The 23,406-nt window shown below is 46.4% G+C and overlaps 1 protein-coding gene across 7 annotated transcripts in view; it reads right to left on the bottom strand.

The window, feature by feature from the left end:
• The window catches only part of LNX1 (ligand of numb-protein X 1), a 184,067-nt gene that overhangs the window by 12,889 nt on the left and 147,772 nt on the right, over positions 1-23,406 (bottom strand). For all 7 annotated transcript variants that reach the window (XM_019829496.3, XM_045056362.1, XM_045056361.1 and 4 more), the window contains 4 exons: positions 22,595-22,747; positions 17,592-17,794; positions 14,987-15,358; positions 2,488-2,622 (listed from right to left, as the gene is read on the bottom strand). In XM_019829496.3, the coding sequence (XP_019685055.3) occupies positions 2,488-2,622; positions 14,987-15,358; positions 17,592-17,794; positions 22,595-22,747 (863 nt within the window). The remainder of the gene's footprint in view (positions 1-2,487; positions 2,623-14,986; positions 15,359-17,591; positions 17,795-22,594; positions 22,748-23,406) is intronic.

Genomic DNA, 23,406 nt, shown 5'->3' with positions numbered 1-23,406 from the left:
AACAATGGAAAAAACCAAGTACCGCCACGAACCCTTCACACCCAGAGTTGCCTAATCCTCATCGAGGAGAAGGAGAATGAAATACGACAGCGATCTTCTTTTCCATCTGTGTTTTCTCCCAAACGCCTTCCCTGCTTCAGAGACCTGAGGATGTTCCCTGATGTTCGAAAACATAAGCTGGTACGAACTAATTCAAGCTGGCTGAAAAGCATCGTGAGCACTAGTCTACTTATCACTCAGCTGTAAAAATACTTTAGAACAGTTTAGACATAAAAACAAGTATAAGGATGAACATAATGACCTCCCATGTACCTTGCCACCCAGCGTAGGAAATACGTGCTCCAGTACAGGTGGAGTCCCTCTGTGATTTCTTTCTGGTCACTTTCCCTTTCCTGTCCCACAGAGGCAGCCGCGCGCCTCCATCTGATGCCTTTCCATCTTTGCTTTTCAGTTGCCTACAAACATTTCTGTCTCCCGAGTCTTGGTTTGCCTTCTCTGAGCTCTGTCTCATTTAAGCTCCTACTTTAAAAAAGCCACGTTGTTTCCTAGATAAAGCAAGGCTTAGGATCATAAAAAACTAATCGAAGAGCCACGTATGTCTTAGTTTTGTTTTAAATAGGCTGTGTGTGTGTGCGTGTGTGTGTGCGTGTGTGTGTGCACGCGCGCATCTCATCTCAAAAGGCAGACACACCTATAAATTAAAATGAGACTATTATAATTTCCCACCAGGCCAGTTTGTTCGGTACGTTTCCCAGGAATTAAATACACGACAGAGACTGCAGCAAAACTTTGATCGGCTCATCTCGGTTGTTTCCGTGATTCGTAGCAGTTAGGTGAAAGGGACTACAGACCCACAGAGCTGGTGGAAGCCTCATTCTTAGTGGCTTAATGACTAGACTACAATATGGTCTGGGTAACCCAACTATAATTAGTTAATTAGATTAAACCTTAACTAAGCTAATAAACTAGTTTTCTATTAGTAAACACCATTTGTTTGTTTGTTTGTTTATTTATTTACCATTAGTTTAAATTAAACACACTAATGCTATTTACTAGTGAAAAGATACCAGGAAGCCCTTACCCATAAAATGTGTTAGCAGAAGGCACCTGGTCTGTCTAGGTTGCTTATTGTAAAAAAAAAAAAAAAAAAAAAAAAAGCCTGGAATTTATGGATGTATGGGGCACGGCTGGTTGGCTGGGGAAAGAGAGGGTTGTAGCCTTGTAGGCTATGTTATTAAAAGTCAGGATTCTGAGAGGCGTCTGGGTGGCTCAGTCGGTTAAGCGTCTGACTTCAGCTCAGGTCACGATCTCACAGTTTGTGGGTTCAAGCCCGGCGTCTGGCTCTGTGCTGACAGCTCAGGGCCTGGAGCCTGCTTCGGATTCTGTGTCTCCCTCTCTCTCTGGCCCTCCCCTGCTTGTGCTCTGTGTCTCACTCAAAAATAAACAACAACAACAAAAAAAAAATTAAAAAAAAAGAAGTCAAGATTTTGAGTATTGTTTCTGCATACATTACTCAAAAACCCAGACTTGTGAGTTATCCCAAACTGAAGCATAGTCTGATACGATTGCTCAGACAGGCACTCCCTGATCTCTGTTACAACGAGAGCAGGCTACCTATAGACTTGTCTTAATTACAAGTGATTGAATGCAATCAGATTTAGGAGAACTGGCTAGAAATCCATTGCCATCGCAATAGGATGCCAACCCAAGGCTATAGGACTCTGAATTTGGGCTAAGCAAGGTTTGTGTTGCTTTTGATACCCACCCAAATGGAGAGGTGATGGCGTTGCCTCTGACAGGAGAGACCGACAGGAGTACAAACTGGGCTGAGTCACCTCACTGAAAGAGAAGCTGCACATGGCTGACCTGAAGGACGCAAGCAGCCCGCAGGTGCACTCTGTTTCATTCACATCGTCCTACATTTTTCTCTGACTTTAAATGCCACAACACAGGGCATATGCTTTCTCATCCGCCCCATTCCCCACCACTCCCTAATGTTACATGAACTCCAAGTGTATATATGATCTTCCCAGTTCTTCTGAAAAAAAAAAAAAAAAAATGAACGCACTAAAATTAGCAAGGGAATTGTTATTTTAATTTTCAGGCAGATTGGGAACTTCAAAAACCAAAAACCAAGCGAATCTCTTGTTTCATTTCAAAATGAATGAAAACGGTCCTTAAGCAACGCGACTGTTGGAAAAACATGACATCTCTTTGGCTTAGACTAGAAATTAGGTCCCCATATGGAGTCTGCAAGATCAGGCTTCAAAACTTGCCTGCACCTTCTTCTCTCTTGTTTGGATGGGAGACACCTGCTATCTCACTGGGTCTTGAAGATGGGACCTCGGGCTTTTTGTTTCACAAGGCAAGTCAAACAGTGTTTAAATGATGAAGTCCAGAGAGTACGCTTAGAAATGTTAAAGTGTTCAGCCTTCCCAAGCAATTGCTTCCTGCAGGAGGAGTAGACATAGCCTGGCTGGGGCTCACCTTGGGAGTATTGCTCCTGTCCCCCGGCCCCGGGGACTGGCTCCCGTTGCTGTCCCAGCCGGCTTCCTGAAAGATGTCAGGACTCTGCAGACGAACCTGGCGGGACACGACGAGGTGAACGCGCCTTTCGCTGGCCTGGGTAAGAAGACACAGACGTTAGCCACCCTCAGAGCTTCCATCCAAAGCACTGGGCACCAGAGGCTTACCAGGATGCAAATTTTACTCTACCTTTTTTTAGAGAAAAAAAAAATGGTGTCTAGTATTTCTCACGGCAGTGCCCATTTTATAATTTGGCAAGAGCATGAGACTCATTTCCTTTACTTTTTTAAAATTTTTGTTTAAGAGAGAGAGAATGGGGAGAGGGAGGGAGGGAGGGAGAATGAATGCGGGAGAGAGGGGGCAGGGGAGGGAGAATCTTAAGCAGACCCCACACTCAGCATGGAGCCTGACTCGGGGCTTGATCCCACAACCCTGGGATCATGACCCGAGACGAAACCGACAGTTGGATGCTCAACCCACTGAGCCACCCAGGTGCCCTTCCTTTAGCTTTAAATCAGGTAAGGAAACCTACTTCAAGGGAAAAACTAGGGAAGGTTTGATGCATCCAACAGTTTTTGAAAAGACACCATGGAACATGGTTATTTTTCAGAGATGGCTCCTTTGCACACAAGCCACGTCTGAAGGGCTTTCCAGATAGAACCGAGTATACGGCGTAAAGTTGTAGCTCAGTCTAAAACCCAGGCCAAAGGTGAGCAGGACAGAAAAAGGAACAGGGTTGGTGGTGGCAATGCTACCAAGGTAAGAGTAGAAATCCCGCATGTACAGAATTCAACATTTGGGCACGGGAAAGGAGAAACAGTTTAGAAATACAGGGATGAGTCAATAGTGCAAATGCAACCCGCTTAAGGGCCTTTACCCTGAGCCTTTATCTTTCACGTGGCTATCCCCAGTTCTGACTACTATTCCCCTCAGCTATCAACATCGATGCTTGCACAGAGCATTCCGGAGAGCAAGTACATTGCTTACTGGGGAGAGTCTATTCCACATCATAAATTTACAAATTGGATTTGTGCCACAGATGAATTTCAGATCTGCTCGAGAGCATTCAGCGTTATTTGCAAACTGCTGACTACTGAGACTCCAGATCCGTGGGGCAGATAGAGGAGACATTAATTAGCCCTGTGAAGTGCAGATAAACAAAGCTCCCTGATGGCCCGGAGTGGATTAGAAAGGTCCCCAGGAAGGACTAGGATTGGGCACGAAGAGGAGAGAGGGGTACGTTTTGGGGGTTCCTCTCTTGTCATCTGCTCACCACCCTTCACCTCTGCAGAGACGGACATTGCCTGCCTGCCTTCTCCATTTACAGGTATGGCTGCCAGACTGTGGAAAAATCTGGTCATAAAGGAGGACCTTGTTTTTAATTTTTTTTTTTTAACATTTATTTTTGAGAGAGACAGAGACAGAATGTGAGTGGGTTAGGGGCAGAGAGAGGGAGACACAGAATCCGAAGCAGGCTCCAGGCTCTGAGCTGTCAGCACAGAGCCCGACACGGGGCTCGAACTCACTGTGAGATCATGACCTGAGCCGAAGTCGAACACTCAACTGACTGAGCAACCCAGGCACCCCAGGAGGACCTTGTTTTTAAAACCTGAAGCAATCAAAACCTCATCAGTGAAATCAGGTCCCCACGGTTGTCCAACACGGCCCAGCCCAAACCTTCATGATTTTGCGTGCTTGTATTAATAAACATTTCTTCTCAGGGCTCTCTTGAAACTTAGGGATCATCAACTGGGTAGCTGTAAGTCAGATGAACTTTTAAAAACACTGCTAAAGTCCACTAAATGTGGCTATGGTGAACATCAAGGTGGATGGTGGGCCAGTTGAGTTGACTCATCTCAAATAAATTACAAAAATCCTACTGAACAGGCCCCAAAAGCAAGTTCAAGTTCTTCATTTTCCTTCCCATAAAGCCCAGTCATCACTTTTGCTGGTCTACGTAATCAGTATTTCTACACCTTTCCTCTGTTCCTTGCCTCTCTTGAATCCCTTGGTGTTTCTCATCACGTATAAAGCTTGCATCAGAACAAAAACTAAGAAGCTCAGGAAACAATAATGCGGCAAGCTGACATGAAGAACTACGGTATTAGCCAACTAAATTCACTTCTTGGAAGAGTATTTTGTAATACTGTTTCTTTATCCTGTAAGCCTCACTTTTCCTAATGAGGTTATCGCTAGGAACTTTCTGAAGCAAAAATTCCTAGTGATAAGCAGCAAAACACTCAAGTCAAAACTCCAACTGCTGAGCCCAAATTTGCTCTTTATCTGCAGGGAAAGTCCAATGTTTTGAAGGATCTCAGCAGGGGGTTTGTCTTTGGCCCGCACATCGCCATCACGTTCACTTCGTGAACGTGAGCGGTCATGTGTGCTAAGCATCTCCTAAGAATGGAGAAATCTGAGCCTTTCATATCAAATCAACTTGCCAGGCAAAATTCAAAATGCCAAGGAGCAGCCTGCAAGAGCTGTTTAATTCACATTTTCAAACACAAATTTCTCACTGGATTTTCAAATGTCGACTTTGGCATTAAGTTGCCGGCAGGAACAACCCTCCAATAAATGAGCCCGGTATCCATTTGCTTGGAAATAAATTCTCCGCAAGGCTGGATCTGTGGCTCTTACCGGCCACCTTACAAATTGTTCTCAGGGAGACTACTGGCTGCACTTTCTCTCCTAGTGTTTGAAGTTGTGAGGTGGAAACTAGGCTAATGTGTTTGTACTGGCTCTCGCCTCAGCAGCAGCTGGGTGCAGTGTTGAGAAACAGCCCTTGTTAGAGAGACAAGTGAGAGCTATCGTTGCATTTATAATAACGTGAACTTGCCTGTACTTAGTGCTCCATCAACAAAGATTTTAATGAGCGTTTCTTTAAAAATAATTCATCCTGCATCCACCTTCCCCACCAGCTTCTTTTCCAAGGATCCCAGAGTTAGGCAGTCTAGCTTTGGGTTTCAACGTATAGTCGTGGGGATGGTTCTCTCTATACCGTTTGGGGTTGCCCCCTCTTAGGCTCCCTTCCACCAATTGTTCAAGTATCACGGTCAGTTCATCTATCCTGGGCTCACAATGCCTTGGGAAATTGGGGACCACTCGTTCCATGTAATTAAAAAGTCACATATAGCACAGCTAGGAATTTACCCAAGGGATACAGGAGTGCTGATGCATAGGGGCACTTGTACCCCAATGCTTATAGCAGCACTCTCAACAATAGCCAAATTATGGAAAGAGCCTAAATGTCCATCAACTGATGAATGGATAAAGAAGTTGTGGCTTATATACACAATGGAATACTATGTGGCAATGAGAAAGAATGAAATATGGCCTTTTGTAGCAACGTGGATGGACCTGGAGAGTGTTACACTAAGTGGAATAAGTCATACAGAGAAAGACAGATACCATATGTTTTCACTCTTATGTGGATCCTGAGAAACTTAACAGAAGACCATGCGGGAGGGGAAGGGGGGAAAAAAAAGGGAGGGAGGCAGGCAAACCATAAGACACTCTTAAAAACTGAGAATAAACTGAGGCTTGATGGGGGGTGGGAGAGTGGGGAGGGTGGGTGATGGGCACTGAGGAGGGCACCTTTTGGGATGAGCACTGGGTGTTGTATGGAAACCAATTTGGCAATACATTTCATATTTAAAAAAAGTCACATATACAGAAGAGATGTCAGGCATCATCTAATCCAACACGTTCTCTGTAACCCATATTCTAATTCCCCCACAAAATCCCTGTCACGTTGTCACCCATCTCATGCTTCGGTGACTCCAACGACAGTGAACTCACTGTGTCCCCAGGCTGCTTGAGCCATACTTGGCATTAATTAGAAAGTCTGTCCTCAGGCTGAGCTAAATGTACCATTTTCTTGCTTACCCATTGGCTCCCGTGATGCTCTCTCGGGCAGCCCCAAATCAATTTCCATGTAACAAACTTATTCGAAGATAACATTCACTGTTCTCCCTTGGCTCCTTCCCTTTCCAGGTCAAGTATTTCTAGTTTCTTTAATATTTCATATGTTTTCAAGTCATCTCAAAAGCTTGACAAAGTCTGGACTCACTCTAATAAAGCTGAGTGGGGTGTGTGTCTGCAGAATTGGACCTGGAAGATCCAATGCAGAGTAGTCTTTTTGCTGATGGACCAGCTGCCCCCAGGACCTCCATGATGGGCCCAGTTGGCCATGTCATATATGCAGACGCGATTATCTCTGTGCCCTATGAAGCCAAGAACTCCATAGAGGTCTGTCTTCATTATTACTAATTAAAAGATTACTGATTAATTAAAAGAGGTGATTAAAAGATGTCCTCACTAAGGGACACATCAATGAAACCTAACTCTGAGATCACGTATGGCACACAGACCATACGTGGCAATACAGACAACAGGAGGCATCAGAAGAGAGTTAGCACCTGAGATGCTAGAAAAATACCAGAGTCATCAGTCATTTGTCGACATGGCACCATACTACGCAATGACGTGCAGAAGCAACGTCCTTGCCCTGACCCTCCCTTCCGGGGGGCAAGAGGAATTCTGAGAAAAATGCCTCTCACGGAGCAAAAAGTCAGGGGCTCCAGAAATAGAACTCCAGGACAAGCTAATGGTGCACTGTAAGTGGATAGTTGCTATGAAATAAACTTGGTGAAAGCAAACCTGGTGTCAGTTGATTTGTTCACCACTGAAACATTAGCACGTAGCATAGAGCCTGATGCATTTTTTAAAAATGTGTATTTATTTGGGGGGAGAGAGCAAGAGTGCGCACATATGTAGGGAGCGGCAGAGAGAGAGAAGGAGCCAGAGAATCCCAAACAGGCTCTTCGCCATCAGCGCGGAGCTGGACGCAGGGCTCGATCCCACAAAACCACGAGATCATGACCCGAGCCGAAATCAAGGGTCGGATGCTCAACTGACTGAGTCACCCAGGTGCTCCACAATTTTAAAAGAAGACTTCAAGACTATCTTCTATGGGGGCGGCAGCAGCTATCTTAGTGGGCAACAAGCAAGAGTCTGACCAAGGAAAAAGAAAATTAAGGAGGGGTTGAGGGAAAGTGGTGAAATAGGACCTTAGGACTAGACCGAGGTAGAAAAAGAGATTTGAGACAGCAATTTGGTCTCTTTTTCCCTCTTGACCATAGCTCCATATTCATCCTTGGGCTCCCAGAAGCACCTCCTTTAAGTGCTAAGATATTAACGACAGTCTGGTGTACATGGGATCATACAGAGGTCAGCGACAAGGTCAAAATAAGAATTTAGTTCTTGTGGCTGCTGCTTGTTGAGTTGGCAGAATGACCCAAGTCCTTTGCCTCAAACATCACTTCTTTTATGGTATCTAATTTTTTTTTTTAAATGTATGTTTATTTTTGACAGAGAGAGACAGAGCATGAGTGGGGAGGGGCAGAGAGAGAGGGAGACACAGAATCTGAAGCAGGCTCCGGGCTCTGAGCCATCAGCACAGAGCCCGACGCGGGGCTCGAACTCACAGACCACGAGATCATGACCTGACCGAAGTCAGATGCTCAACCGACCGAGCCACCCAGGCGCCCCTCTTTTATGGTATCTAGAAGTTACTCTCATGGTTAATGTTGTTCCATGGTGTTAAAAAAAAAAAAATGCATGTGGGGGGGTATGGAGTTGGAGGAAGGGCAGTAAAGTTCCAAGACTCCCTAATATTTGCAGCGTGTGGCGGTGCAGGAGATTCACTCCAAGAATTCAAAGCTGAAAAGCTGTACAGTTTACCAAGTCATGCTTTATCAGGAATGCATGAGATTTAGAGCTGTATATAAAACTTATCTGGACTTTAAGAATTCAGCTCAAGAAGACTAAATCTTACTAAATCTGCGCATTCTTTAGCCATTGTATTACATTTATTACAATGCCATGGTAAGAAAATATGTTGAAATGGGGATTTGATTCTGTATTAGTGCTGTATTGTGCTGATCTGTAAAAAGCACATTGACCTATCAGGTCTTATTTCATTGGCAGTTCTTCCTGGCTTCAAGGGACAAAAGTGCTCTTTTTTTCTCCCCCCCAGTTATGCAGAACGCACGAGCTGGAATCACGTATTCAGAACAAACGTCGGTAATACGAGCAGTCCATTATTTGCTTTCTGGCTCTGTCCAGAGGCCTCTCACATTCTTTTTATTTTATTTATTTTTTTTTTAATTTTTTTTTCCAGCGTTTTTATTTATTTTTGGGACAGAGAGAGACAGAGCATGAACGGGGGAGGGGCAGAGAGAGAGGGAGACACAGAATCGGAAACAGGCTCCAGGCTCCGAGCCATCAGCCCAGAGCCTGACGCGGGGCTCGAACTCACGGACCGCGAGATTGTGACCTGGCTGAAGTCGGATGCTTAACCGACTGCGCCACCCAGGCGCCCCTCACATTCTTTTTAAAAGTCTGTAGAGCCTAGTTGTTGGTTGTTCTTGATAAAATCACTTCTCATTTAAATGTTAATTCATGCAAAGGGAAAAAAAAAAATCACACGTGTGTGCATTATGAAATTAGTATTAATGAAAACCTGTGTGTCACCACCTCTACAAAAGGCTTCGAATTGTTTTTCAGCTTCTGCCTCAAGTCTGGGGGTTGCCTAGGCACAAGGCACAAGAGCAATACTCAAATTTGAAATCCGTAATTACTTCGTTTATGAATTGCATATATTTGATCTCCCACATACGTTTGTAACTCACTGTTCCAGAATTGCAGACAGAGGAGAGCATCTCAAAATAGGTACATCTGTCAGCCTAATCCGTTTGCACACTGATTGGTGGGTTGAGAGATGCTGAATCGCCATGGTGAGGGAAGTCGAGATCTCTTTTTTCTCCCAGGGTCTCAAATCTTCGCTCTGTATTTCTTGGTTCTCTGGTTTTAGGTAGGACACCAGACAGTTTCACAAAGCTGTCTCCTTCCTATGATTATTCTAGATATGGCGCTCAAAGAATTACGAAACTGACAACGGGGGGGGAGGGGGGTGGGTGGGAAATAAAGTCGTCCTGTTGTTCAGTCAGTCAACTGCTCCCTACGCGAAACTTCTGTGTCCTTAGGGTTTCTCTTCCTAGAGGAGCCGACTAACTCCTGGGGTCTGGCACCCGGGGCTGCTGAGTAAGTGGGGGTTAGGACTCCGCATATGTCAGTTGGTCAAATTGAAAACAGTTGTGGCTTCTCTGTAATAACTTTTCCCTGAAATAATGGAGAAAAAAGGCAAAAGTGTGGTACTGTGGGAGAAAACATGACCAACAGGACATGTTGTCTGGGAATTTCTTTCTCAGGCAAGTATGATTCATGGGGCAGATACACAAGGGCCATGCAGCTAAGGATGGCTTGGTAATTTGAGTCTCAACCTTTGAAGGGTATTAAGTTTAATTCCCCCAGCCTGGTGTGTGTTACAAGTATCACATAAATAAAATCCACTCTTGAGATTGCTTAACTGGGTTTTCCCAGCACTCTACTTTTTCCATTTCTTTTCCAACTAGCTTTGCCCAAGCCTTTAAAAGATCTTTTTTTCCCCCCTTCCCCTGCTTATAAAGCACATTGGCTTTGTGAGAAGACTCTTTTAGGAAGTCCCCCTGTTAGGCAAGATTTTACTTCATAAATTTCTCAGGGAAAAAATTTTTTCCTCTTCTGCTATTAATCTACAAAAGTAGAATGCCACATGTAATCAAAAATGTGTCCAAATGGCATGAGTAAGACAGCTTTTCTTTTGCCTATTGCCAAGTGCAGTTGGCAGATTACCTCTAGAACATGAGCTGCACAGACAGACCTGCAGAGGAAGTTGACAAACACAACGTGCACGAGAATTGACGATCACCTAAAAGTCTAGTTTCAAAGAAGAAAAAAATCACGCTTAGTGTGCAGTTTCTTCGTGATGAGGAAAAGGGCTCTTCCTTGTCCGTGGGTTAATGTTTTCAGAAATACTGTCTTATTTTCTGTTCTCGCCCATTGACACGACAGGCTACACCCGCCTGCCCAACGTGGACTTCATTCTATTGGAGATCAGAGATAGGAACACATTCGAAGCTCTAGAAGGCCAGGAACTGTGTCAGTCTCGTTTTCCACTGTAACATACACCTCTCGGCGCATAGAAGGTGCTCAACCAGTAATAACTGAACAAATTCAAAAGGACAAAATGTAGAAATTCCATCTTGGGGACAAACAGCATGTAAAAGTCGATTTGGTGTTTGTTCTTTGGTAAATGGTTTGATGAAAAATCCCTAGGAGATGGGATGAATGCATAAATCCGGTCTTCTATATATGTACAATTTTAGAACTTGGCTCAATTTATCCATTGAACAACTATCGAGTGTCTGTTCTTGCTCGGCATTTCTCTAAGTGCTTGAGATACCGTATTGTACTCTTCTATACTATGTTGACAGGTAATAATTCGTTGGTGGGAAGAAATAAAGCCGATTAAATAAGGGATCTAGAGCTGGGGGTGGGAGAAGCTATTTTAAGTGGGATTGTCAGTGAAGGCCTCCCTGAGGTGAGGTCTGAGGAAACACCTGAATGAAGCATGGCAGTTACACAGTTATTTGGAAGATTCTTCCAGTTGGAGGCAGAGCGAGAATGCCAGCTTTGAGGTGAAAAAGGTCTCGAAATGTGTGAGAAGCAGTAGCAAGAAGGCAATGTGACTGAGAATGGCCGGGCAAGGGTGAGAATACCAGACATCTTCTACTTTGCTTAAGAAATTAATTTGGAAGGATAACTAAAGGCCAGATTATGTATGGCTCTGCGGGCCGTTGTTAAGATTTAGAAAATTTTAAGAAATACTTTATTTTATTTGAGAGAGAGAGCGTGCACGCATGTGCTGGGGAGACAGAAGAAGAGAGGGAGAGAGAGGGAGGGGGGTGAGAGGGAAGGGGGAGAGAGGGAGAGGGAGGGAGGGGGAGGGAGGGAGAGAGGGAGAGAGAGAGGGAAGGAGGGAGAGAGAGGGAAGGAGGGGGAGAGAGAAGGAGGGAGAGAGAGAAGGAGGGAGAGAGAGAAGGAGGGAGAGAGAGGGGGGGAGAGAGGGGGGAGAGAGAGAGGGAAGGAGGGAGAGTAAGAGAGAGAGGGGGAAGGGGGAGAGGGAGGGAGGAGAGAGAGAGGGGGAGAGAGGGGGGAGAGAGAGAGAGGGAGGGAGGGAGGGAGAGAGAGAGGGAGGGAGAGAGAGAGGGAGAGAGAGAGAGAGGGAGAGAGAGAGAGGGAGGGAGAGAGAGAGGGAGGGAGAGAGAGAGGGAGGGAGAGAGAGAGAGAGAGAGGGAGGGAGGAAGGGAGGGAGAGAGAGAGGGAGGGAGAGAGAGAGGGAGGGAGAGAGAGAGAGAGAGAGGGAGGGAGGAAGGGAGGGAGAGAGAGAGGGAGGGGGAGAGACAGAGAGGGAGGGGGAGAGAGAGGGAGGGAGAGAGAGAGAGAGATAGAGGGAGGGAGGGAGGGAGAGAGAGAGGGAGGGGAAGAGACAGAGAGGGGAGGGGGAGAGAGAGAGAAGGAGGGAGAGAGAGAGAGAGGGAGGGGGAGAGAGAGAGGGAGGGGGGAGAGAGAGAGAGGGAGGGGGAGAGAGAGAGGGAGGGGGGAGAGAGAGAGAGGGAGGGGGAGAGAGAGAGGGAGGGGGGAGAGAGAGAGAGGGAGGGAGGGAGGGGGGAGGGAGAGAAGGAAGGAGGGAGAGTAAGACAGAGGGGGGGGAGGGGGGGAGAGAAAGAGGGGGGAGAAGGGGAGAGAGAGAAAATGAAACAAGTTAGGCTCCACACTCAGCATGGAACCCATTATGGGACTCAATCCAGGACCCTGGGGAATCATGATCTGAGCCAAAATCATGAGCCAGATGCTCAATTGACTGAGCCACACAGGTACCCCAAGACTTGGAAATTTTAATCTAAGTGTCTTGGGAAGCATCAGAGAGCTGACCACAGGAGTGACATGATGGGACTGACATTGTAAAGTGGCCATCTAACTGCCATGTAGAGAGCAGAGGTAGAGAATCGGGTGCAGAAGCACGGAGACCAGTTGGAAGGTCTCTGGTGGAGACTGAACACTGATGGTAACGTGCCTGATGGGAGCCATGGACATAGTGAGGAACGGATTACAGAAAGAGCACGTTGAAGGGAATAAGGGATTCTTCTGGCCCAAATTACTGGGCAAATGGTGCCATTTCTAGAGGCTGGCAAAAGCTGAGGGAAGAGCAGGTTTGACAAGGGATAGAGTAGGGAGAAGTCAAGGATTTGATATTAGACATTAAGTTTGAGATGCCTTTAAATGGAGATACCAAGCAGGCAGTCGGTTATAGAAGGGTGGCGTTCAGAGGAGAAGTTGAGGCTGGACATATGAATTCGGAAATTAGATGGCACAAACTCCAGAAGGGAAATGCCTCCTGTCACTCTGATTCTGTTCTCCACCTGATCCACAGGCCATGGCCTTAGGCCCTGTTAGGGAGATAAACATCCATCAGGTTGTTAATCACCTTGAAAGTGGAACACCACCAAGATCCACAGCTCGGGGGCCAAGACAGCACATGTGCTTCCTTTCCTGGTGGACAGGGGAAGGAGGGAGAGTCCCCTTGCCCCCTCTGCCTCATGCTGTCCACGTACAAAAGGACAGTATCATCTACCACTTGCTTCTCCCCAAGGAAGAGGCAGAAGATGCTCCACACGACAGTGAAGAGAGCTGCCGACACCCGGAAGAAGTCCATGGCCGGAACCCCGGGTAGGGAGATCAGTGTGTGCTTAGGTGACCAATTCTTGAAAGCAGGCTCAGTCTTCTGTCATCTTCAGTGGAACTTGGTGCAAGGTCCAGCCAAATACATACTGCTGACTCACTGTCTGTTCTTGAAGTATTAATACTTTAGTCACTAACTAGAAGCTGACGCAGTATGCCAGGTAATTGCAAATGCTGCATAAGATAAAGCCTCTAATCTGTCCCCTCTCCTATCAGCTCTCCACTGCCTCTAGAGGAATCAAGAAAATCATGTCACCTCCTTTCTTAAACCCTTCCAATGACACCCCATGGCCTTGAGGATACAGTCTGAGCTTCTTAGGGTCTGGTCCTTGCCTGCCACTCCTGCCTCGTCTATGGCTGTTTTTTTTTTTTTTTTAATGTACTCCATGCTCCTGGTATTAACCCTTTTCCTAACCAGCTTTTCGGGAAATGTTCTTTTGTGTTGTATCCCCTTCAAATGACCCTTCCTTCCTTGTCTACCTAGAGGCCTTCTACTGATTCGTCCAAGCCCCAGTTCAAGGTCTTCTCCTCTATTAAGAATTCCTAGGCCCGTGCAAGCAATAATCTCTCCTTCATCTGAAACAGCACTGTTATTAATTTCTCCATTATAGTACTAACACACCATATGGGAATTATTTACAAAAAGTCCATCCCCCATACTAGACTGTGGGCTCCTTTGAGAGAGCAGCCTAAGAGGTCATCATCTCTGTGTTCCCTGTACCTGATGCACGGCTAGGCAAGCAGCAGAAACATAATGTGTTTTGGCTAAATGAAGTAAATAAATGAATTCGGAGTACAAGAGCACAGAACAAAGCCTGTCCTTCGAAGAATAAAGATGGCAGCTCATCATGCATTAGAAAACCATGGTGGGGCGTGTGGGTGGCGCAGTCGGTTAAGCGTCCGACTTCAGCCGGGTCACGATCTCGCGGTCCGGGAGTTCGAGCCCCGCGTCGGGCTCTGGGCTGATGGCTCAGAGCCTGGAGCCTGTTTCCGATTCTGTGTCTCCCTCTCTCTCTGCCCCTCCCCCGTTCATGCCCTGTCTCTGTCCCAAAAATAAAATAAACGTTGAAAAAAAAAAGAAAATTAAAAAAAAAAAAAAAAAAAGAAAACCATGGTGACCCAGGGAGAGCCAACAGGATACATGCTGGGGCTTGATGATGGTATACCAGTCAGGAAAGTGAATTAATTTAAACCAACGTCAGGTTATTGGGAACATAACTTGTACGCCTCTCTTTTGAGAGGCCTTCCTAAAGGTTCATACTTGAGTTCCGTGGGTTTTCCAAAGAGGCTGGACTCAGCCATGGAGACAGAGATTATTAGCTAATTCCCTAGTGGTCTCCGTCCACAGGATTCCTGGAGGGCATATGGCGCCGCTTCTCATGGGAGTTAGTACAACTAGAGGTCTTGGGTATGTCCAGAATGTATCTGAACGACCCTTCGGTCTGCAAACAACATACGGGCTATAAGGATGACCTTAAGTGATCTTCACCTGGTCAGGTTGCAGCACATAACCCTATGTGTTTACAGGCAGTCATATTGGTTGGCAGTCATTGGTTTATAGGCAGTCATGGTTGGCGACACTTAGGGATTGTCCATGAACCTGAGACACATCATTTGCTTGAGTAATGTTCTTACCTGGCCCTTCAATCTTGATTCCTGGGAAGGGGGGCACTACATGTTACATGTGGTAGTAACATGGCAGGTAGGGCAGGTGAATGAGCATACCACTCCTGATGGCAGTTTCCAGCCAAGATCTTGGCAATGACCTGTGACTCACCTGAATCAGATGAGCTGCACTTTCGGGACTGCCGTACCGAAGGTCATGTCCATTGATGGCCAACACACGGTCGTTCTCCTCCAGCTGACCATGTCGGTCTGCTACCCCACCATCCAACACATTGAAGATGAAAACCCCGGGCTCATCCACCCTGCGCACCAGTTTTATTCCAAGCTGCTCCTCAGGGCTGCTTTTGTTGAGAATCACATGGAAACTGTCATCGCGGGGTCCATAGGCATCCAGGGCCTGTCCATTGCTCCTGCTTTGGAACTTCTGCTCTCGCAGCACAGTGAGCCGCAGCACGCGACAGGGCTGCCGCAGGAGGCGAAGGGCGTAGTTGTGAGGGACGTTGCTGATGTCCATCCCATTGACCTGGGGGGAGACCGGAAGTCAGAACAAATCAACCAGCTCCACTTGCCACAACACTTCCTAAAAGGCCCCGGGCCCACAGCGTCAGCAGGATCCTTCCTTAAAGACTGCTCTGGTTTCCCACCTCCTCCTCTGTCCAAATACCTGCATACACCCACCTTCCAACATTACTCCCAACCCTGCTTTCCTTCAGCATCACTCGCACCTCCAGTTCAAGTCTGTCTCGCTGGACGCCATCTTTCTTCAGGCCCGTTCTCGCACAGGCCCCTGGATTCACCTGTACAAGTCCCAACCCTCATTCCTATTGCTTGCCAAACTTAGCGTTCAGCCGCAGGGGTGGAGGTGGAGAGGAGGGTGGAGAAAAAAAGGAAGAAAAAGTAGGAAAAGGCAAAAGAAGAACATTTCCCATGAAGTTCAAATGATTATACTAAACTCTTCAGATCAAACCGAGCTGACACTTTTCTTTCCAAAGAGCTCCAGATGAATTGTTCTCCCTGGGGCCTCCATCCTGGAACTTGAACTTCCAGGCCCCATCACTGTGTGTGTGTGTGTGTGTGTGTGTGTGAGAAAAACAACCTCTGTATAGTGTCAAACAAACGGATGTGACTGCGTTTTCTAGGCTCTTACTGAAAGGCTGGACCACTTTATTATGCTACTTAAATGTTCTCAAGCTCAGCCCTCTCATTTGTGCCTCGTTAATTATCTGTAGGGCCGATGCCACATGGGGCTTTCTGGTTTTAATTACTCTGGCTAAGCAGGCCCAGCCTGGAGGCTACAGCCCCTAATGGTAGTCACCGCTCTGGCACCCCGTTGTGCAGTGTCTCAAGGACAGGGGCCCCACAGAAGAGAGACAACCTTCTTGAATTTCTATGGTTTGGTAAGATTTCTCGTACTTGCAGTCGATTATTAGTGGAGGCGTGACGTGAGATTTTAAGAGGCCCTCCTGCACGTACAGTCATCAGTTTTTTGCTGCCTCTCCAGGGACGGAGGGCGGCTCTCGTGCACAGACAAGCCTCACCACCTTTGTCCAAGCACAGGTGAGCTCAAAGCCCTTGCTCTGCTCTGTCACGTCTGTGTCTGGTCACATCTCACCCAGGCCGAGAGAAGGCCGGGGTCATCTCCTAGTCAGTTCTGGCAGCATTTTGCCTGCCAGGGCCACTTGAAGACTGGCCCTGACCTTCAGAAGACTGAAGATTCTTACAAGAATCACAACTGCGTATTATACAACCCTCCCCAGCAGCAGTTTCCGCTGGAGGGGAGCCATGCACAGTATCGCTGACTGCGCCGCGCCGTGGACCATCTCTGGAGGGGGATGGGCCTCGCCTCGTGCTCCACCTCAGGGACCCGCGGGACTTTCAGTATTGCAACGACACCTGCTTTAAATTCTTTCACCTCTTATCACCCCCAAAATAAGAATTTCTTTTAGAGAAATAGCTCATGATGTGTCAGGTGCCCGCCCCTCAATGACCTAGAAGGAATGGAATGAAACCCCCATCCGGGCATCAGACAGGAAATGTGTGACCAGGGAGGGTTTTCTTGTCACTTCTGCCACATGTCTGACTTCTGATAAGCAACTCTTCCTTGACCTTTTCTTTTCTTCTCAACATTCTTCCCTAACGTCCTTCCTCTCACCCAAGCCTCAGGGGACAGAAATGCCCAGGGTGTGCTGTTCTATCACCTGCCTTCCCTGGAATGCCTATGGGTTGGTGGGAGTAGCTTAGGGATACTTTCTTGGGTTTTCTCACGGAGGGCCATTAAGCTACAGGAAATTTACTTTAGAGGGTTGTGTGAATGGGAGTGATTAGATAAAATACAAAATGTTCCATTAATCTGCTCTAAAAACAATATAAGAAGATATATGCTCCGGTTTGATATTTTAGGCTATTGTTACTTAAAGTAGGAGGAGGGGGCAGAAAGGAGGAGAGAGGAAGAAGAGAAGAAAGGAGGTAGAGAAGGGGCAGGGGGGATGAAAGGTGGAGGGGAAAAGACAGAATGATACAGAGACACAGAGAAATACTTATATACAGAAAGAGGGAGAGACCAGAAGAACAAGAAAGACAGAGGGGGGACAAAGACCTATCTCAATTAAATGACAAATCTCAGATGAAGAGTCGTATCAACATAATAAATATGGAAAGTGGCCGCTCCATATTGATTCAGCATTTCATCCATCCAATTACTTGCTCCAAAGTGATTTTTATGAAGCCCTTTTCACGGCCCCACAGACGGGCTCTACCTTCAGGATGATGTCTCCTGGCAGGAGCCGGCCGTCCCTGGCAATCACCCCATCGCGGTAAATGTGCTGGATAATGATATGGACCAGTGGGGTTTCGCTGCCTCCCACAAGCCTAATGGAGAGGCTTTCGTTGGGATCCACTCGATTGATCTTGACGCTCGTAATTTCACCATCTGGAATCAGGTGATACAACCTTGGGAAGACTAAAATGGACAAAGACAATGTTTACTTAAGACACCGACCCAACGGACATTTCCAACCACTCTCCTTCTTGCCAAACTTTGGTTTCAGCCAAACTAAACTATTCATCGTTCCTCATACATGTTTTCCATTTTCCTGCCTCTGTGCCAGGATAAGTTTCTCTGCTTGGAATGGTTTTCATTCTAGGCCTAGGCCCAGTTTTTTTTCTTCAAGACTTGCATGAAATGATCCCTTTCAATTAAACTCTACCCCGATCCCACTTCCCTTGTTTTGTCTAAACATCCCATGTCTCCCCGAAACTTGTTTCTCACAGCACCGAGCCTTCATTAGTCATGCTCATTTCTTACAGCCTCTCCTGGACTCTAAAATCCTGGAGGACATCACTTCTGACTGTTCCGTGGTTGCGTGCACAGATCGCAAGCGTTGGGCAGGGCCTCCCGAGGGTGGAGGAGTGAATGAAAATGAATGAAGGGTCGTGATGGAATCAACCGCAGTTTTATCACTTACTTATCCACGAACACAACAGAACGAACCTGCTCTTCTCTGTCCCTTTTGAAGATTTCTGCCTGGAAGTCCCTGCTTTTTCAGGCTTAGGGAATTACCAGTCCTCTCTACCAGACATTGTTGTCGATAAAGGGAAGTCAAGCAGCCTGATCCATGACCACAAAGAGATGGATGTGGCTTCCAGAACCCCGTCCCTGATCTAGCTGAATTCGGAGCTAACAGGAGGCCCAGAGACCTAGGCGGATGCCTCAAACTCTAACTTTTAACTGAAGGCTCTTCTTTCTGTATGAAATCTTTCACAGGTCCCTTCACCACCCCACCGCCACTGCGCCCACACAAGAGCTTCCCTAGTTGCCTGGCTCGACAGAGACAGTTGTGTGGCTTTATTTTACACCTGAGGATGTTTGAGCGTGGAGTGGGGAAGTGACATGATTGGCTGCTGGGGAGGGTGCCAAGTAAGGCGCTCTCAGAGTCAGGTCACAACCTGGGGCTCCAGGCGACCGCCATCCTGTCACCTCCCTCAGGTTTCTGTAGAGCCAGGGATTCACAACAGGTCCACGGGGGACTTGCCATATAGACCTGTTAGTGGGAAAAGTGTGCGGAAGGGACGCCGTGAAATATTGCCCAACCTACACCTAGTTTGCTGATAGCAGGTCCTCCCGGGTTACTAGAGTTTGGATGTGGAGGGTGGAAATGCTTTTGTCTCCCGTAGATTCTCTCTTCGTTAAGTCATCTGGAAAGTCCTCTGCAGGTCTGGTTCTGCACAAGGCACCGTTTTCAAAACCCATGACCTTTGTCCATTTTCCCTAATGAACTCTGAGCTCATTAAGAAGGGCTCAACTCTCCAGGAACAATACAGAAAGAATTAAAATTACTTCGAAGTATAGAATAGGATAAACAAGGCAATTGAGCAGTCAGAGGAAGCCTGAGACATTGCAAATGGGGGTCCTTAACGTCCACTGGGATGTAATTTAATGTAAGCGACTGGCTTTGCTGTAAGGCTACGGGCAACAGCCTTAATCTGTCAGTTTCTGGTGCTCGAAGTACTTGGGTGATTGAGTTCAGTGGATGTTTAAACTACTTTGATTACATTAAATAGGTTCTACCACAAGCGTTTGTTGGAACAGGTTTGGGGACAGGGAATGGTGATTTTTAAAAAACCACTTTGAACAGAGAAAGATTTAGAAATAAATCATCCAAGTTGCTGATTCATGCTTCCCTCCCCCTCCCTGTCCATCCCCCACTTCCCCAACAGATTTATAAAAACTGTCTTCCCAAACCTGGACTATTCAGGGCATTTGAGAGTCTGAAAAGACACTTTTGTACATAGTGCTAATTAGAACCACGCCAATGAGACCATAGTGACCATGAAGAGTTAAAATAATTTTTCAACTGCCAAATTTGTGCTGGTCTGGAATGAAACAGGGTTGTTCAAAATTATGTCCTCACCTAAGGGTGTTACAAACCAGCCAGTTGTGTGCATGTTTTTTGCATTTAGTCCTTACAACAACCCTATGAAGCAGATTATTACTCTTTGTTTTGGCTTTTGTTTTTTAAATTTTTTATTATTTTTTTAATATTAAATTTATTGTCGAATTGGTTTCCATACAACACCCAGTGCTCATCCCAACAGGTGCCCTCTTCGATGCCCATCATCCACCTTCCCCCCTCAACCACCCCCCATCAACCCTCAGTTTATTCTGTTTTTAAGAGTCTCTTATGGTTTGGGTCCCTCCCTTTTTTTTTTTTCTTCCCCTCCCCCATGGTCTTCTGTTAAGTTTCTCAGGATCCACACAGGAGTGAAAACATATGGTATCTGTCTTTCTCTACCTGACTTATTTCACTTCACCTAACACTCTCCGGTTCCATCCAAGTTGCTACAAAAGGCCGTATTTCAGCCAGTCGGGGAGGGACAGAGAATCTCAAGCAGGCTCTGCACAGTCAGTACAGAGCCTGATGTGGGGCTTGAAGTCACAAACCATGAGATCATGGCCTGAGCCAAAATCAAGAGTTGGATGCTTAATTGACTGAGCCACCTGGGTGCCCGTGAAGTAGATTATTATTATCCTTGTTTTTAGATGACAGAATGCTGGAGCTCAGAGACGTTAAATAACCAGGCCAGGACCACCCAGCCAACAAACAGTGGAGCCTCTTTACCCACGTGAAAAGGATGGATAAATCACGCCATGAGGGTCACCAGACCAGCCACAAGTTGCTGGAGCAGTGGGACTCGAAGGCCATTTTTGAAAGTTTTGTTGCCTCACAAGTCCTGTAAAGACATCACTACCAGCCTTGCTCAGTCTTAACACCTCATCCCATTCTGGGTAATAGCTTCCTGGAGCGTCTGAAGAAATCCATTCTCTCCCCCTCTAAGCCCCCTGCACACCTCACATGGCAGCCGTCTTCGTGTTCCTGGATCATAGCACAGATCCGGCAATAACAGCCTGCAAAAGCTCCCAGGTGTGTTCACTGCCCCAAATCAAGACGCCCAAGTGGCATCCAAGACCCTCCTAATCTAGCCTTAACCTCGGCTTCCGCTACTTGCTAACACAGCCAAGATCCCAATGCCCATCCAGGTCATAAACCGCCCCTTAAACACAGATTTTGCCACCCTACCTGCAAATGATGCTCTTTTCCCTGTGGCTGCCACTGGCCTTTATTTATATCTCACTCTTCATGATGCTTTCTTTTCTTTTAGTTATGAATGAGCCTCTTGAAGCCAGAAACTGGATTTTGTAATCTTTACAGAATATCACAGAGCCTAGGCCAGAACCTTACGCAGAGTATCTCTTATTAAAAAGGTTTCTGCTATAAACATGCAAAAAAGTCTTATTCAGGCAGGAGAAAACTTTACCTGGAGAATTCAGGATGCTTTAATAAGAGAGAGAAATGGCAGAAGGGAAGTTGTAATCCCATTTTCACTGCACAAACATTCAGTGAACACTATCATATGTGCTGGATATTGCACATCATCTTGAGACTACAACGACTCATAAAAAGAAGCCCTGCTCTTCTAGATGTGGTTACAATGAAAGGCGACACCACTGTAATCAAGATGCAGGTGCATGGAGAACACAAAGGAAAGGGGACTGAGGAAGTCAGGGAGGGCTTCCAAGAGGAGGCAAAGCCCATGCACAGCTTGCAAGGAGGAATCAGAATGCCTGCTGAAGGAGTGCGGGCGTGACGGTTGGACAGGAGCATGGAAGGGAGAGAAAGACACAGTATTCGCAGGACTGTAATGAGTTCAGAGTAGTTAGAGGATGTAGAGAGTGTGTGTGTGTGTGTGTGTGTGTGTGTGTGTGTGTGTGGGTGCGTGCATGTGCCAGTACAGGTGCGCATATCGGGAGAGGTGATAAGGAGACAAGAGGGATTTTCTAGGACTGCTCGTGGATTCTCTGAAGGCAGGATAAAGACAGTGGTTTGGGATTTACCTCTCAACCCCCCAGGAGTGGAGGGCACTTCACCCAGTGGTTAATGGGTGGGCTCTGGAGCCAGAGGACCTGAGTTTAGCTCCTGGGTCTGTCATTTTCTAGCTGGGTGACTCTGGGCTAGTTACTCTCTGGGTCTCAGTTTCTTCATCTGTGAAATGAGAATAATAATCCCTGTCCCTTAGCATTGCGACATCTAAATGACTTAGGGCACACACTCCCTGGCACACGAGAAAGCTTCATTTTTTAAAGAAAAGTTACTGCGACTGCCCTAAAGCTCTAACGTAAGATAGGAAGTATTTCCTCAGCTTCACTGATATTGGCAGAACCACATAAGATCTAAGAGCCAGTAACTTCCTTTGCCCGGATTCTGGAGCCACATTCAAGTTTGGATTTAAACACTCTAAGTAATCTCCCTGTGCCTCAGTTTTCTTATCTCTAAAAGAGGGGTAATAATAGCAGCTACTTCATAGGTTTGTTGTGAGAATTAAGTAAATGCATGAAAAACACACTGAGAACTACACATTATACATAGCCGCAATAAGATAAAATATTTACATGGTGTTTACTATATGCCAGCCACGATTCTAAATGCTTTTTACTTAATAATTATTATGTTCTGTATGTGTTAAGCTAGCACCTGGAGGTAAGGGTTCCAACACCTGTTGTGTTCAACTTCCGTGAAAAGAGAACAATCACTTCTGCCTTTAGTTACTTACATAAGAAGTAAGCTACTCAAGGTAAAAAAAAATATTTTATGCCCTCCTGAGGGGAGGTGTCCTAGAAAGCGGGTGATGGTCAGGTGTCATCACCCCTGAAGTCATTCTGGAAGCCCAGCACCGTGTCCGCTCTCACAGGGAGCTCACTTACCTTCGGAGGCAGCGGTGTCTTCGGAATTTTCTCTGCCCTGGTCAGCTTGGTTGGCAACTACACTGCCACTCTTTGTCCTTCGAAGAACACTCAAAGCTCGATTTATTTTTTTAAAAGATCTGCTCCTGATAGTGGATCGCTCAAAAGGCCGTGCTGAGGACAAGTGAGAAGGGAGAAACAGTAGCTACTCACTCACAGAAATCCTCTTTTATGTACGTGTCTGGTCAGATATACACAATAACATGAAGTGGTTACTTCTAGGTGGTAGGAAAATGGGATGTGCTTCCCTGTGCTGTCTCTGTTTTCTACCATGACATATGTAGGGCTTCTTGAAAAATCTTTTTTTTCTCGCTGGGCTGGACTGAATGTGGAAGCACTTTTCTTGGGCAGCATGGATAGAAGGATGGGAAGGGGTGGTGAATCATCAGGCCTAACGTCGCCCCTTCCACCAAGTCCAATTACACATTTTTTTTTTTATTTTTTTTTCAACGTTTATTTATTTTGGGGACAGAGAGAGACAGAGCATGAACGGGGGAGGGGCAGAGAGAGAGGGAGACACAGAATGGGAAACAGGCTCCAGGCTCTGAGCCATCAGCCCAGAGCCCGACGCGGGGCTCGAACTCCCAAACCGCGAGATCGTGACCTGGCTGAAGTCGGACGCTTAACCGACTGCGCCACCCAGGCGCCCCTCAATTACACATTTTTAACAACCTGAGGTACTTGTGGTTTCATTTCACTTTAGAGAATTGGACATTGGATTGCTGCCGAAACTACCGGAATGATTTCCCCTTAAAAAAAAAAAAAAAAAAATT

Source organism: Felis catus, chromosome B1, assembly GCF_018350175.1.
Source record: "Felis catus isolate Fca126 chromosome B1, F.catus_Fca126_mat1.0, whole genome shotgun sequence".
Lineage (NCBI taxonomy): Eukaryota > Metazoa > Chordata > Mammalia > Carnivora > Felidae > Felis > Felis catus.
Note: the sequence above shows the minus strand (reverse complement) of the source record. Positions and strands in the feature narration are given on the sequence as shown.